The sequence below is a fragment of the Dipodomys ordii genome, unplaced genomic scaffold (genome assembly GCF_000151885.1).
Source record: "Dipodomys ordii isolate 6190 unplaced genomic scaffold, Dord_2.0 Scaffold188, whole genome shotgun sequence".
NCBI lineage: Eukaryota > Metazoa > Chordata > Mammalia > Rodentia > Heteromyidae > Dipodomys > Dipodomys ordii.
This window is the reverse complement of record NW_012267404.1, coordinates 785,819-799,621: the sequence shown is the minus strand read 5'-3', so window position 1 is coordinate 799,621 and position 13,803 is coordinate 785,819. Positions and strand designations below refer to the sequence as shown.

Sequence of the window (13,803 nt, the reverse complement as noted above, 5' to 3'; positions counted from 1 at the left end):
GCTGTCCCTCAGCTCTTCAGCTCAAGGCAAGCAGTCTACCATTTGAGCCACAGCGCTACTTCCGGTTTTTTGGTGGCTTATTAGAAATAAGAGTCTCACAGACTTTTCTTGACTGGGCTGAATTTGAACCGCAAGCCTCAGATCTCAGCCTCCTGAGTAGCTAGGATTACAGGCGGGAGCCACCAGCGCCCAGCCTTTTTTTTTTTCCCTTTGGTCTGTCCTGGGGTTTGAACTCTGGGCCTGTGCGCTGTTCCTCAGCTTCAGTTCAAGGCGAGTGCTCTACCACTTGTGCCACAGCATCACTTCAGGTTTTCTGGTGGTTAATTGGAGATAAGAGTCTCATGGACTTTCCTGCCCAGGCTAGCTTTGAAGGGTGATCCTCAGATCTTAGCCTCTTGAGTAGCTAGGATTACAGGTGTGAGCCACTGGTGTCTGGTTCATTTTCTTTTTTAATAGCCATTTACTTTGTTGTTATTATAAAGCTGATGTACAAAGAGATTACAATTATGTGAGACATTCTCTCCCAGTCTCTCCCTCTCATCTCTATTCACGAGTTGTATAGTTCACTTTCACTAGTGTCCAATGAGCAGGAATGAATTTGTTTAATACGAGTACCAAGTACTACTAGATGTGGTAATTATTACAGATCATTTTACTTCCTACGTAATTTTATCCATTCTCAGTCAGGTTTTTCTAACGTCATTTGATAAATCATCTAGACTAATGGGTCACCACTAAATACAAATGAGCACGTAAGTATTCACTGGTAGGCAGATGCTCTTGATACATACAGATCCACTTGCTTAGAAAAAGGTTAATGGTGATAAGCTTCCAACAAGGGGATTTTACAAGCTGAAGGAAGACAGACTAATGTCTATCACAGGGAGAGATGGTCTTATTTTATTCTCTAAGTCTACTCTACCCTCAAGCTTGTATTTTTCTTCACTGATTTCTTCTTCTGGGCTCCTTTATTATAAAACAACGCTTAACTATTTCCTTTTGATACAGTGTCTTGCTATGTTACCTAGGCTGCTCCATCTCTTGATCTTCTTGCCTTAACATCCTGGTGTGGTTAAAACAGGTGTACCACTATTCCTGGCAAAGTTTGATTATATAATTTTATGCTTATAACAGTTTCATGTTCTGAAACTGGTTAAATGGCTTTATGTTCTTCAATAAGGATAAATGAGTAAGCATTTAAAATTTACCAATTTCTTGGCACATGCATACAAAAAGTCAGCTAGCTGTCTGTCCTTATCTATTTGCCTTTAAGTTTTTATCATTTGTTTTGCAAAAAACAATTTCCCTATTCAGATTCAGCAAAATAAAAGGGTAAGATGCATTAAAAAAATCAGTTTTCAGAAAGCTTTTCATTTAAGAGATCAAGGACAAGCATGGTGGTACACATCTGTGATCCCAATAACTTGTGAGGCTGAGAGAACTGAATTTGGACTACATGAGATTTACCCTATTTCAAAAAACAAAAGCAAGTAAAAACCCAAAACCACTGAATAAATTATCTTGAAGCTCCAGAATGAGGCCAACAATGCATTTCTCCATCAGACAGTTTAGGCCAGGTACTGGTGGCTCATGTCTGTAATCCTAGCTACTCAGGAAGCTGAGATTTGAGGATTGCGGTTCAAAAGCCAGCCCAGGCAGGAAAGTCTGTGAGACTCTTATCTCCAATTAACCACCAAAAACAGTGAGTGGTGCTTTGGTTCAAGTGGTAGAGCATTAGCCTTGAGCTGAAAAGCTTAGGGACAGCTCCCAGGCCTGGAGTTCAAGCCCCATGACTGGGGGGAAAAAAGTCTAAATTGACATTGTGCAGGAGGTCTGTTTAGGACTGAAACAACTATATAGAAATATAGTTAAATTATTTCAAATAATTACTTCTACTATAAATAAAATTTAGCTTTTTATAAAACTTATCAATCATTCAAGAGGAAGTGTACTCATTACCTCACTCATGTAACTGTAACCCTCTGTATAGTATCTTTACAAAAAAAAAGAAAGAACTTATCAATCATTGTTGTCCCTTCAAGTATCATCAAGTTTTGAAAAGGAAATACAGAAAGCTTTAAAAATTAGCTTTAAAAATTTTAACCCTCTGAAGATTTGGCTAATAATAAAACATGCTGAAAAATTCTAATTTGTATTAAGTAGCTGAATTGTGAAACTCTTGGTCTTTGAAAACATTAGGTTTTTGAGTTATTCATCAGAATATTTCTGTAGATAACAGATAACCTGGTACAGGCAATAAAACATTACATACAGATGTATGATCAAGTCTAAGCAGAATCTCAGGAAAAGCTTTCCTGAGGAAGACTGATTTAGGAAATGGGGTAGACAAGAACCAAAGTTGGTTGCTGTAAGCAAAACAAACAGTAGTCTAGATTAACAGTGGAATATTAGAAGACAGTGGCTCTGAGAAGTGGCAATAACTGTATTACTACTGTATCAACATAGATCCCAGAGGTAGAGGGGAGAAAGAAATGAGGAAACCTGTTTATATGTCATCTGTAAACAATACTGGACAGTAATTTGATGCACCTTATTTTTGTTGTAGAGTTTTTTTTTTTTTTGGGGGGGGGGTAGTTCCAGGATTTGAATTCATGGCCTCTCACTTAATGAGGTTTTTCTATCACTTGAACCACACCCCAGTCTTTGCCTTTTATCGAGACAAGGTCTTGCTATGTAGTTATGGTTGGCCTAAAGCAGGACCTTTCTTTCTGCACCTGTCATCTCAATGTCAGGATCACAGGTATTTGCCACCATTCCCAGTATACACCTTACTTTTCTTTATTGGTGTTGGTCATGGGGCTTGGAACCCAGGGTCTGGGTGCAGTCCTTGAGCTTCTTTTGCTCAAGGCTAGTTTTTACTGGAGATGAGTCTCACAAATTTTCCTGTCCCAGGCTGGCTTTGAACCACAATCCTGAAATCTCAGCCTCTTGAGTAGCTAGGATAATAGATGTGAGTCACTGGCACCCCACTACATATTAGTCTTTTAAAGGGACAAATGAACAGTTCTTTAAATAAAATCTACTTGGTGTTACATAAAATTTGTTTAAACTAGTAAATGTGGTACTTACTGAAATCTGAAACTTTAAATCTATTTCTTTCTTTACCTAGTGTTCCTTATTCTCACAGAGGTAGATATTTTTGTCCTTTTAAAGCAAGGCACACAAAAACCAAGACCTTCATTATAATAGTACAAATTCATTAAACAATGTCAAAAGACAAACTCTAAAGCTAACAAAAACATTCAATTTTATCTTACTTTTACAGTTTCCACATCTCCGGCCTTTGCAGCTTCCAGCAATTGTCGGTCTGCCTCTGAATTACCTAATGGAATACCCTCTAAAAAGAAAGAGAGGAAAAGTTATGATTAACTTCTATTTAGAAAATAGGACTATGCTTCAAGGGAGGTACCTTTCTAAAGAGCAAAGATCTCTTACAAGTTTACTAGATTATATAGGAAATTTTCCTTAGTAGTGAGGAAAAATATTAAAGTTCCTAACAATATTCTGAAACATACTGAATATAAATATTATATAAGTATGTGTAGTTATAAAATGTGACTTGAGCAATAGAAAATACAAAATAGGTAATGAAGGTAATGGTATGCCCTATAACTATGAAGAATGCCAGCAAAGTATTAAATTAGGAGACTAATTCTGCCATTAACTAGTTAATGAACTTGGATAAATCACTTTAATTTCCTGAGCTTCAATATATTTTTCAATTCTAAAGAATTGGAATTGGAGGCATGGCTCAAGTGGTAGAGCAGCAAGTATAAGTGGAAAAAGCCTACCAATAGCACAAAGCCCTGAGTTCAAATCCCAGAACTAGCACAGAACAAAAAAACAAAACTAAACAAAACCTAGGAAAAAACTTAGGTAAATATTTCTACATTTTAGAAAATTTTCTTAGAGTATCATTTCAAAGGCAAAACTAAAAATGAAAACTGATTTAAAAAACATCAGGTAATGTCATGGCACTTAACAAAGCTGTAAGACAATATGGAAAACCCCATATTACAGTATGTATTTAAAAATGTTTATATATAAGCGTTCTTATGAAGATTAACCAGGAAGGGTTTAATACAAATCTGAGTATATTAACAAGTAATTAATACACAGAAAAAGAGAAATGGCCAATAAAGTTATGTTTGAACTTACTTATACTCAGAAATACTAAAATGAAATGGTGTTTTTACCCAGCAATAGGAAAAGAGGAACTGGGGAGCTATACAGACCATATTTCTAGTTTGCACTAAAAAGAGTTTTTTTTTAATTCACTAATGCATGCTTAGCCAAGGAAGAAATTAAGAATTGTAATAGCTGGTGCCAACAAGGAAAACATGTCATCAGTGTTAGTAGGAGTGCAAAATAGTATATAGTTTTTCTAGAAGATAATCTACCTTGAAAATTCCAAATTTATTCTAAGAAATGAGTGGGAAAGATAAGTAAAGCTATATAATACTATTTAGCATAAAACTGCCAAGGCTATAAATTCTATCACTGGGGAACTGAGCAGGACTAGTATTCTTAATCTCTAATCAAGTGTAATATATGGGAGTAATCTTGAAAGTACATTTGTAGTTAATTCAATTGTGGCAGATCCTAGGAGGTTGTATCAATCTGCCTTCATCTCTTTAAGCAGTACATTGCAAAGTGGTTCTCACATCACCGGCATAAGATCATTAAGAATTATTGTTAAAATAAGAAAGTAAAGGCTTGATCTATTTGCTACCTGAGTTTTGAGATCTATGTTCAATCTATGTTCAGTGTGAAGATGTTTAATCCAAATATCTTAAAATAATGAGTATGAACAAATTCAATGAAGTAAGTTCTAATAACTCATATAAATTCCACATGCCTTCAATAGGCAGGATCTAAAAGGCAATGAAGCACAGCTAGTATTTAGGCTGTACTTATCACTAGGATTGTTATACTAAAAGATCCTTGAAGACCCTTTCACCTTTTTTCGTCAGTTGTAGGGCTTGAACATGGGGCCTGGGTGTTTCCTTGAGCAAATTGTGCTCTACCACTTTGAGCCACACTGTCGCTTCCACACTGTCGCTTTTCTGGTGGTTAACTGGAGGTAAAAGTCTCACAGACTTTCTTACCTGGACTGACTTTCAACAGCAGACCTCAGATTCTCAGCCTCCTGAGTAGCATGGAATACCGGCATGAGCCACCAGTGTCTGGCCCCCTTACACCTTCTTAAGTTTTCCTTTCTTATTTTCACTGGGTACTGAGGCCTGAACTCAGGTCTTTGGACTCATTCTCAGCTTGCTTAGCTAGCACTCTACTGACTTAAGCCTTACTTCCAGTCTTGCATTTTGCTGTTAGAGATGTAGTCTCTCAGACTTTTCTGCTTGGGCTGGCTTTGAACTGTGAACCTCCAGCATCCTGAGTATCTAGAATCACCAGTGTGAGCTAAAAAGTGTGTGTGGGTTAGCTGTATCTTAATTTAAAAAAACCCAAAACAAAAAACCAAGGCTGATACACAGTCTCATTATATAGTCAACAGCTATCATCCCACTTTCTGGTATTACAGTTGTACACCACTACATCCAGAAGAAAAGTTTTTAAAAAAAAAACAAAAAAAAACAAAAATCAAAAAAACTTCCTGTATAAAAAAGTTAAAGCCATCTACTTAGAGCAACTCAGCAAAAATGATACTTGAACAAAATCATATGAGTTAATGACATTTGGGTATTAAGTATAATGAAGTGATTAAAGTATGAACTAAGAAGAAAACAAAAATTTTCTTTTACTTACCAACTCTTACATACAACACTTAGTACGTAAAAAAGTAAAGGCTAATAATAATGATGATGATGTAAGCACTTAATACCTTGAAGGAGTTGCTGTACATTTTCATTTCCCATCTGCAAGGCAGTAAAGCCTTGAAGGGATATAATGTTAGGATCACATCCATAGCTCAGGAGTAGACGACAAGTTTGTAAGTGTCCACAATGTGCAGCTCTGTGCAGGGACGTCTGACCAAGATTATCCAATGCATTAACCTTAACGCAGAAAAAGTTGAAGTTAGTCTATAGTGCAGTAAATTTATGCTACCATACTATGCTGCCAATGTTACAATGCAGGCAACTTGAAGGAAAATTCCTTTTTGATACTCACATCCGTAGTTCTGCTCAAGTGCCCCAAACCAAATAAAAACATCTGGTAACCTATTATTGTAGATTTAGTACCAATGGGTTTAAATCTCTTATCATCCCTATATGTTAGTAGTATTTAATAACTTTCTTTTTGTTGGTGTGGGGCTTGGACTCAGGACCTGGGCAGTATCTCTGAGCTACTTCATTCAAGGCTAGTACTCTGCTCTACCACTTAGAGCCAGAGCTCTATTTTCAATTTTGAGTGGTTTGTTGAAGGTAAGAGTCTCATGGACTTTCCTGCCTAGACAGGCTTTGAACCATTATCCTCAGACTTCAGCCCCTTGAGTAACTAGGATTACAGGTATAAGCCACTAGCACCTGGCCAGAAAACTCAAATTTTGATTGAAAAGTTGTGAGACATTAAGTAATAGTTGTGGTTAACATTAAAGCATCCATAGATTTATCCTATTTAGAGCTAGACATGGCCAAGAAAGTCGAGTCCATGAATTTTACAGGCTCTCTGGGGGGTATGGAGATTAACAATGGCTAGGAACAAAAGTGGATATTACTTAGCATTAAAATGCTCATCTCTTTTCCCTCCCTTTTTGTGGTTCTAGGGATTAAATTCCGACTATGTTCAAACTAGGCAAGCTTGCTTCTACCACCGAGACATAGCCCCTGCCCTTAAAATATTTATCTCTGTTGCTTGTCTATCTCATTATCATGTAAAGTATAATCTGCATAAATGTAAGAGTATATCCACACAGCGGAATACTTCTCAGCAATTCAATGGAAAAAGTTGATATGTTGATGAATGTCCAAAATATTAGAGTGGAAAAATCCTTATACAAGAGTATATGCTGTATGATTCCATGTTATCAAGGCTTCAAGAGGCAAATCTAACTTATGTCAGAAAGTAAAAATGGCTATTACGTCAAGAAGTTAACATTACTAGGGATGGGATATTAATATTATCTTTTCTGGTGGGGTAGTAGTCATGCTGGATGCTGAATCCAGGGCCTTGCAAGCTATGACCACTGAGCAACATCACCAAACCCATGTTCTTTCTCTCAACAGTTTTGGCTACACAAATGAATACACTTGTCAATTTTCAGCAAATGTTCATTTAATAGCTGTACCTTTCAAGGCATGTAATTTATCTAAACAGAAATTATGAATGTTGAGCTCACACTGATTCACATTTGGAAATACTTAGGGATAAGTACAATAATTGGAAATTTATTTTGATATGCATAAAAAATAAGATTGATGGATATGTAAAAACATAATAAAACGTTAGTGGCAAAATCTTTATGTTCTTTAATATTTTTTCAATTCAGCTGTATTTTTGAAATTCTTCACAAGGAAAAAAATACTTGTACAACCCTATTCCATCCTTAATTCTGACTCTTGACCATAGATATAATTCAAAACATAGCTGAGAAATTAAGTTCTTCAGTTATCAACCCAGTGTCCACTAATACATTTTTAGATACTGGCTGATTCATATTCATGAAATCAGAAATAGAAACACTGCAATGAACATAAAACTAGACTATGAATAGCCAATCTCCATTCTTTTAGAATCTGAAAGATTTCACGTCAGTATGAGAAACATCACTTGAAAACAGTTTTGGATACCACTGTGTTATGATTAGGGTGACCAACTTGTTCTAGTTTGCCTGGGACTTTTTCAGTTTTTACACTAAAAGTCCTGGTTTTTTTTTGGGGGGGGGGGTTGGTTGTGGGACTTGAACTCTGGGCCTGGGCACTGTCCCTCAGCTCTTCAGCTCAAGGAGAGCGCTCTACCAAATAAGCCACAGCACCACTTCCTGAAAATCCTGTTTTTTGGATTACCCAAGTCCTGGGTAAAACTGAGTGCTCAGTCACCCTAGTCAAGACTATTTTGAGTTTCAAAAAATCAATGTATGAATATATTCTTCAAATAACACACCACATGTATGAAAAAAGTAATCAATGAAGATACAGAACAGAGAGACAAATGAGATATGCCAAGCAGTCAAGCAGAAATAAACTTTATTTCATTGAAAAATTTACAATAGGAAAGGCCAAGATTCACACATTATCAAGAACTCCCCCAAATCAAAGTGAGATTAGGACAGTGAAAGGTAACAGAAAAAGAAACTGGAAAATTCTAAGTAGTTCTTTGAGTAGAGACCCAAGGAAGGAAAGATAAAACTATTTTTCAAAACCTGGTTAGGGATGGGTATGGGTGGGTCACTCCAGTAATCCTAGCTACTTAGGAGGCTGAGATCTGAAGATCATGGTTTGAAGCCAGCCCAAGTAGAAAAAATGGAAAAAAGTCTGTGAGATTCTTATCTCTTAACTAATCAGCAAAAAGTCAGAAGTGGAGGTATGGCTGAGAAAGTAGATCAGTAGCCTTGAGCAAGAAAGCCAAAAGAGAATTCCACCCCCAGTACTAATGCAAAAAAAAACCAAAACACCCAAAACAAAAACAACCCTCCCCCCAAATCTGATTAGGAAAGGATCCCAAGGACTATTCCAGGGAAATGAAGTCTTTGTTTCTTTATTCTTCCTTTATCCATTTTTTCTATTATATAGTATACTTTTACTAAAGGTTTTGTTTGTAAAAGGCAATATCTGAAGTTTAAAAAATGCTGAAGAAACTAACTATTGTTTCTGCTTTGTGTATTTTTTAAGTTGTGTATTTTTTAAGTTCCTGGATAAGAAATAATGATTTCTAGCCTTAGTGGAAGTAGTTACTCAGTGAATAAATGCTTTGTACACAAATGCTAAAGGACATTAATCAAGATGGGTAGATACATTGTTTTTAACTAAAGTATTTAAATTCTTTCTTTCTATTCAAGTTCTTTGGCTTAGTTACGGAAATAACAGAAGGTACAAAGATTATTTCTGTGGCAAGTAGGAGTTATCGTGGTAACTAAGGAATGGAAGATTCAGGTGAGAAAAGACAACTAGAAAAAGACTAGTCAGTATGTCTCTTGCTAGGATATATTCTGGAACAGGTACTGTTAAATAAAGAGCTGAGTACTAGTAGTCAACATCTGTAATCTTTGCTACTCGGAGGCTGAGACCTGGAGGATCATAGTTTGAAGCAAACCAGGCAGCAAAGTCTGCAAGACTCTATCTGGAGGTATGGCTCAAGTTGCATTGCGTAAGTTGATCTGAATCTAGCACCAGGAATATAAACATGTGTGTGCACATACACAGATACATACCACCTGACCTCCCACCTCCAAATAAAAGTGAGAGTACTTAAGGATGACTTTGGCCAATGGGATATAGTTAAAAGGAATGGAGAAGAAAAAATATGTATGTAATTAATATGTAAATCTTGTAGCAAAAAATATAGAAAAAAAATACCTATGAAACTGTTTTTAAGTGTAGATCAAGAGAAAAAAAAACCTTATAAAAAAGTTCAAAAAGCCACCTGCTAAATAAAAAATAATATATTGAATTACCAAAGATTACCAAAAATGAAATATACCTTTGCTTCATGTTTCACCACTACTTCAACAACATCATTGTGAGCTTTCTCAGATGCCACGTGCAGAGGAGTCAAGAATCTTAAAAGAGAAAAAGTCAGCCAATGAGTATATTTCCTGAAGACCAAAATATCAATAATATTTAAATATGAAAAGTATACTTACTCTTTAGTTTTTTCATTGATGTTTGCTCCTTTTCTTAACAACAATTCACATATTTGTTTCCTTTTAGGATATGGAGATGCAGCAGCACAATGCTAAATAATTTAAATTGCAGCATTAATCAAAGATATATGTAAATGACTTTATTTAAAAATATTCATGTTTCTTGGTGTTGGAGGCGTGGCTCAAGTAGTAGAGTGCCAATCAATGAGCAAAAGTGTTGGATACTGAGCTCGAGTCACAGTACTCTACAGAAAAACAAGGAACTTGTGTTTCTAATCAAGAGTAATCAAGTAGTTCAACTTCTTTATTTTTTTGAGCTAACTGTTCTTGGAAAACTTTTCTGAAAACCCTATGAACTAACTATATGACACCCACTATTAGATATTCTGATCAAACTTTGTTCTTTATTGTTGAAAAAGCTGCTACTGTTGTGACAGAAACGTAATGTGACCAATCACCTTTTATGGTTCTCATATTGCATGGTGTCTGTGCTTTATTTAGAATTTTTTCTTTTCAGTGTTGAGGATCAACCCAAGGGCTTCACACATGCTAGGAAGTGTCTGAGCTATATTTCCCAGGCGTAGGCTGAGGTTGCTTTACAAGGAGAATATTCATCTGGGCCAGGCATGGGTGGCTTATATCTATAACTCTAACTATTCAACAGGCTGAGATCTGAGAATATTGGTTTAGCCACCTTGGTAAGGAAAGTCTGACATTCTTATTTCCAATTAACCAACAAAAAGGTGCAAGTGAAGTTGTAATAGAGTGCTAGCCTTGAGGACAAAAGCCTAGCAACAGTGCCCAGGCCAAGTTCAAGACCCCATAACACACACACACACACACACACACACACACGCGCGCGCGCGCACACACACACACATGCATGGACTCTCTCTCTCTCTTTCTACCCCTCTGCTCTGAATTCTTTCTTCCCTCAACAGTGCCCAGGCCAAGTTCAAGACCCCATAACACACACACACACACGCATGCACGCACGCACGGACTCACACTCTCTCTCTCTTTCTACCCCTCTGCTCTGAATTCTTTCTTCCCTCAACAGTGCCAAGGCCCTGCCTGGCTCTGGCCCTGAGTTCAAGATCTCATACTCTCTTTCTCTGTTCTGAATTCTCCCTGCTTAAGAACACTGATAAAACCGCTGTTAAACCAAATGGTATTTATCTCTCAACTAGAGGCAGCAAAGTAAGAACCTTGGATTACCTGTTTGGACAATGCTGGAAAATGATATATTCTAGGCTTGAGGTAAAGAATCTCTAAGAATCAAAGAAGAAAAGATGCTGGGTGCCAGTGGTTTATACCTGTAATCCTAGATACTCAGGAGGCTAAAATTTGAACATCTAAACATTTGAAGCCAGCCTGGGCAGCAAAATCCATGAGACTCTTATCTCCAATTAAGCACCAAAATAGCTGGAAGTGGAGCTGTGGCTCAAGTGGTAGAGTGTTGGCCTTGAGCAAAAAAGGTCAGGGACAGTACCCAAGCCCAGTGTTGAAGCCCCATGACAGGCACAAGAAAAGAAAGAAAGAAAGAAAGAAAGAAAGAAAGAAAGAAAGAAAGAAAGAAAGAAAGAAAGAAAGAAAGAAAGAAAGAGAGAAAGAAAAGAAAGAAAGGAAGAAGGAAGGAAAGAAAGAAAGAAAGAAAAGAAAGAAATAAAGAAAAAGGAAGGGAGGAAGGGAGGGAAAGGAAAGAAAGAGAAGAGAAGAGAAAGCAAGAAAAGCAAGCAGAAAGAGGCAGGAAAGAGGAATTTGTTTGTTCAATAAATATAACAATGTAAGTACAGTCATGGCTTGTATCTTTACAACCTCAATATCCCAGACTTCATGAACAAGAGGTATTCAATTAAGTCTGAATCCTGATTAAATCTCTAAAAGTCAATGTATGTATATTAAAACTGACAGCCTCCTCAACTACTGGTGCTGGGAAAACTGGACGGCCACATGCACAAAACTAAAAGTGGACCCCAGCCTGTCACCATGCACTAACTCAAAATGGATTAAAGACCTTAACATCAAACCTGAATCTCTGAAACTACTGCAGGACAGAGTAGGAGAGACACTTGAACTTATAGATATAGGCAGGAACTTCCTGAACAGAGTTCCAGGGTCAGAAAAAATTGGAGGGAGACTCGACAAATGGTACTACCTTAAAATAAAAAATTTCTGCATAGTTAAAGTCATAGCAACCAAGCTAGAAAGACAACCAACTGGGAAAAAATATTTACCAGCAATATATCAGACAAGGGGTAAATATCCAGTATACACAGATAACTCAAGAAACTAATTCCTCCCAAACCCAACAAACCAATTACTAACTGGGCAAGGGAACTAAAGAGAGACTTCTCAGAAGAAGAGATAAAAATGCCAAAGAAACACATGAGGAAATGTTCACCATCCCTGGTTGTAAAGGAAATGCAAATAAATACAACCCTGAGATATCACCTTACCCATCAGAATGTCTCACATCCTAAAGTCAGCCAACGACAAATGCTGGAGGGGATACAGAGAAAGAGGAACCCTATTACACTGCTGGTGGGAATGTACACTTATACAATCACTTTGGAAAGGAGTCTGGAAAGTCCTCAGAAAGCTAAATATAGACCTCCCCTATGACCCAGCCATACCACTACTCCTAGGCATCTATCCTGAACAACACGAACCAGGATACAAGGACACATGAACATGTTCACAATAGCCAGGATATGGAAACACCCCAGATGCCCCACCACAGATGAATGGATCCAAAAATTGTGGTATCTATGTACAATGGAATATTATGCAGTCATTAGAAAGGACAAAATAATGGCATTTGCAGGGATATGGATGGAACTAGAAGAAAGCATGTTGAGTGAGGTAAGCCAAGAGCAAAGAGATAAATGGCACATGGTCTCCCTGATAAGTAGATGTTAAATCCAAAACTTAAGGTATATGACAAAGTTGACAAGACTTGAGAAACAAAGGACTTCCACTCATCTGGTCGAATCACTACTAAATAACCTCATGCTGCTGATCACACACATGGTATGTATATGCACACCAGAGGGAAAGTAGGAGGAGGACACAGAACTAGAGGGAATAAGGGGAAAATCGTACAACAATGGGACCCATCAGCTGCATTGGACATTGATCAAAAAGAACTAAGCAACTCAATGGCAGTGATGGGAGGTAGGGAATGAGTGGGAAAAAGGGAACAGCTGACACTATGCAAAAGGAAAGGAATGTACATATCACCCAATGTGGAAGAAATAACTATTGTTAAAGCTCATAGAACTCATAAACTTTATAGATCATGATAGACAATCTGCCCCATGAAAGTTAGAAATGTCTGTGAATTTAACTAAGCATCACTATCCCACAATACTGTACAATTTGTGAAATTATGTAATCACTTAATCACAATAAAGAATTGGCAAAAAAAACCCAAAACCTGAAATGTGAAAATCCATGGGAAAAAAAGTTCTGGCTCATTTTTTTTTTCTTACATCAGATAGGAGCGAAAGTGTTAAGTCTGCTGAACTATGTTATCATCATTGTATCGGGCTCATTTTTATGTAAAATTTTTCTCTATATCTAAGTATCCAGTATTCATGATGTCTGTTCTGATCATAATTTCTTCCTTCCTTTCTTTTTTTTTGTTGGGGCCTGAACTCTGGGCCTGGGTGCTGTCCCTGATCAGCTCTTCAGCTCAAGACTAGTGCTCTAACACTTTAAGCCACAGGGCCACTTCCGGTTTTCTGGTGGTTAATTGGAGATAAGTCTCATGGACTTTCCTGCCTGGGCTGGCTTTGAACTGCAATCCTTAGATCGCAGCCTCTTGAATAGCTAGGAGTATGAGCCACCAGTGACCAACTCATAATCTATTCTTAATCATAAGAACTTTCCAATCTGGCTTGCAATCTATTCTTAATCTTAAGAACTTTCCAGGGGCTGGGAAGGTGGCTCAGTAGTAGAGCGCTTGCCTTGCATGCCTGAGGCCCTGGGTTCGATTCCTCAGCACCACATAAGCAAAA

The 13,803-nt window shown here is 37.3% G+C and overlaps 1 protein-coding gene across 1 annotated transcript in view; it reads right to left on the bottom strand.

Moving 5' to 3' along the window:
* Positions 1-13,803, bottom strand: part of Tnks2 (tankyrase, TRF1-interacting ankyrin-related ADP-ribose polymerase 2) — a 69,680-nt gene that overhangs the window by 28,862 nt on the left and 27,015 nt on the right. The window contains exons 9-12 of the mRNA XM_013034319.1: positions 9,782-9,873; positions 9,619-9,697; positions 5,864-6,035; positions 3,279-3,358 (exon numbers count right to left, since the gene is read on the bottom strand). Coding sequence (XP_012889773.1) covers positions 3,279-3,358; positions 5,864-6,035; positions 9,619-9,697; positions 9,782-9,873 — 423 coding nt within the window. The remainder of the gene's footprint in view (positions 1-3,278; positions 3,359-5,863; positions 6,036-9,618; positions 9,698-9,781; positions 9,874-13,803) is intronic.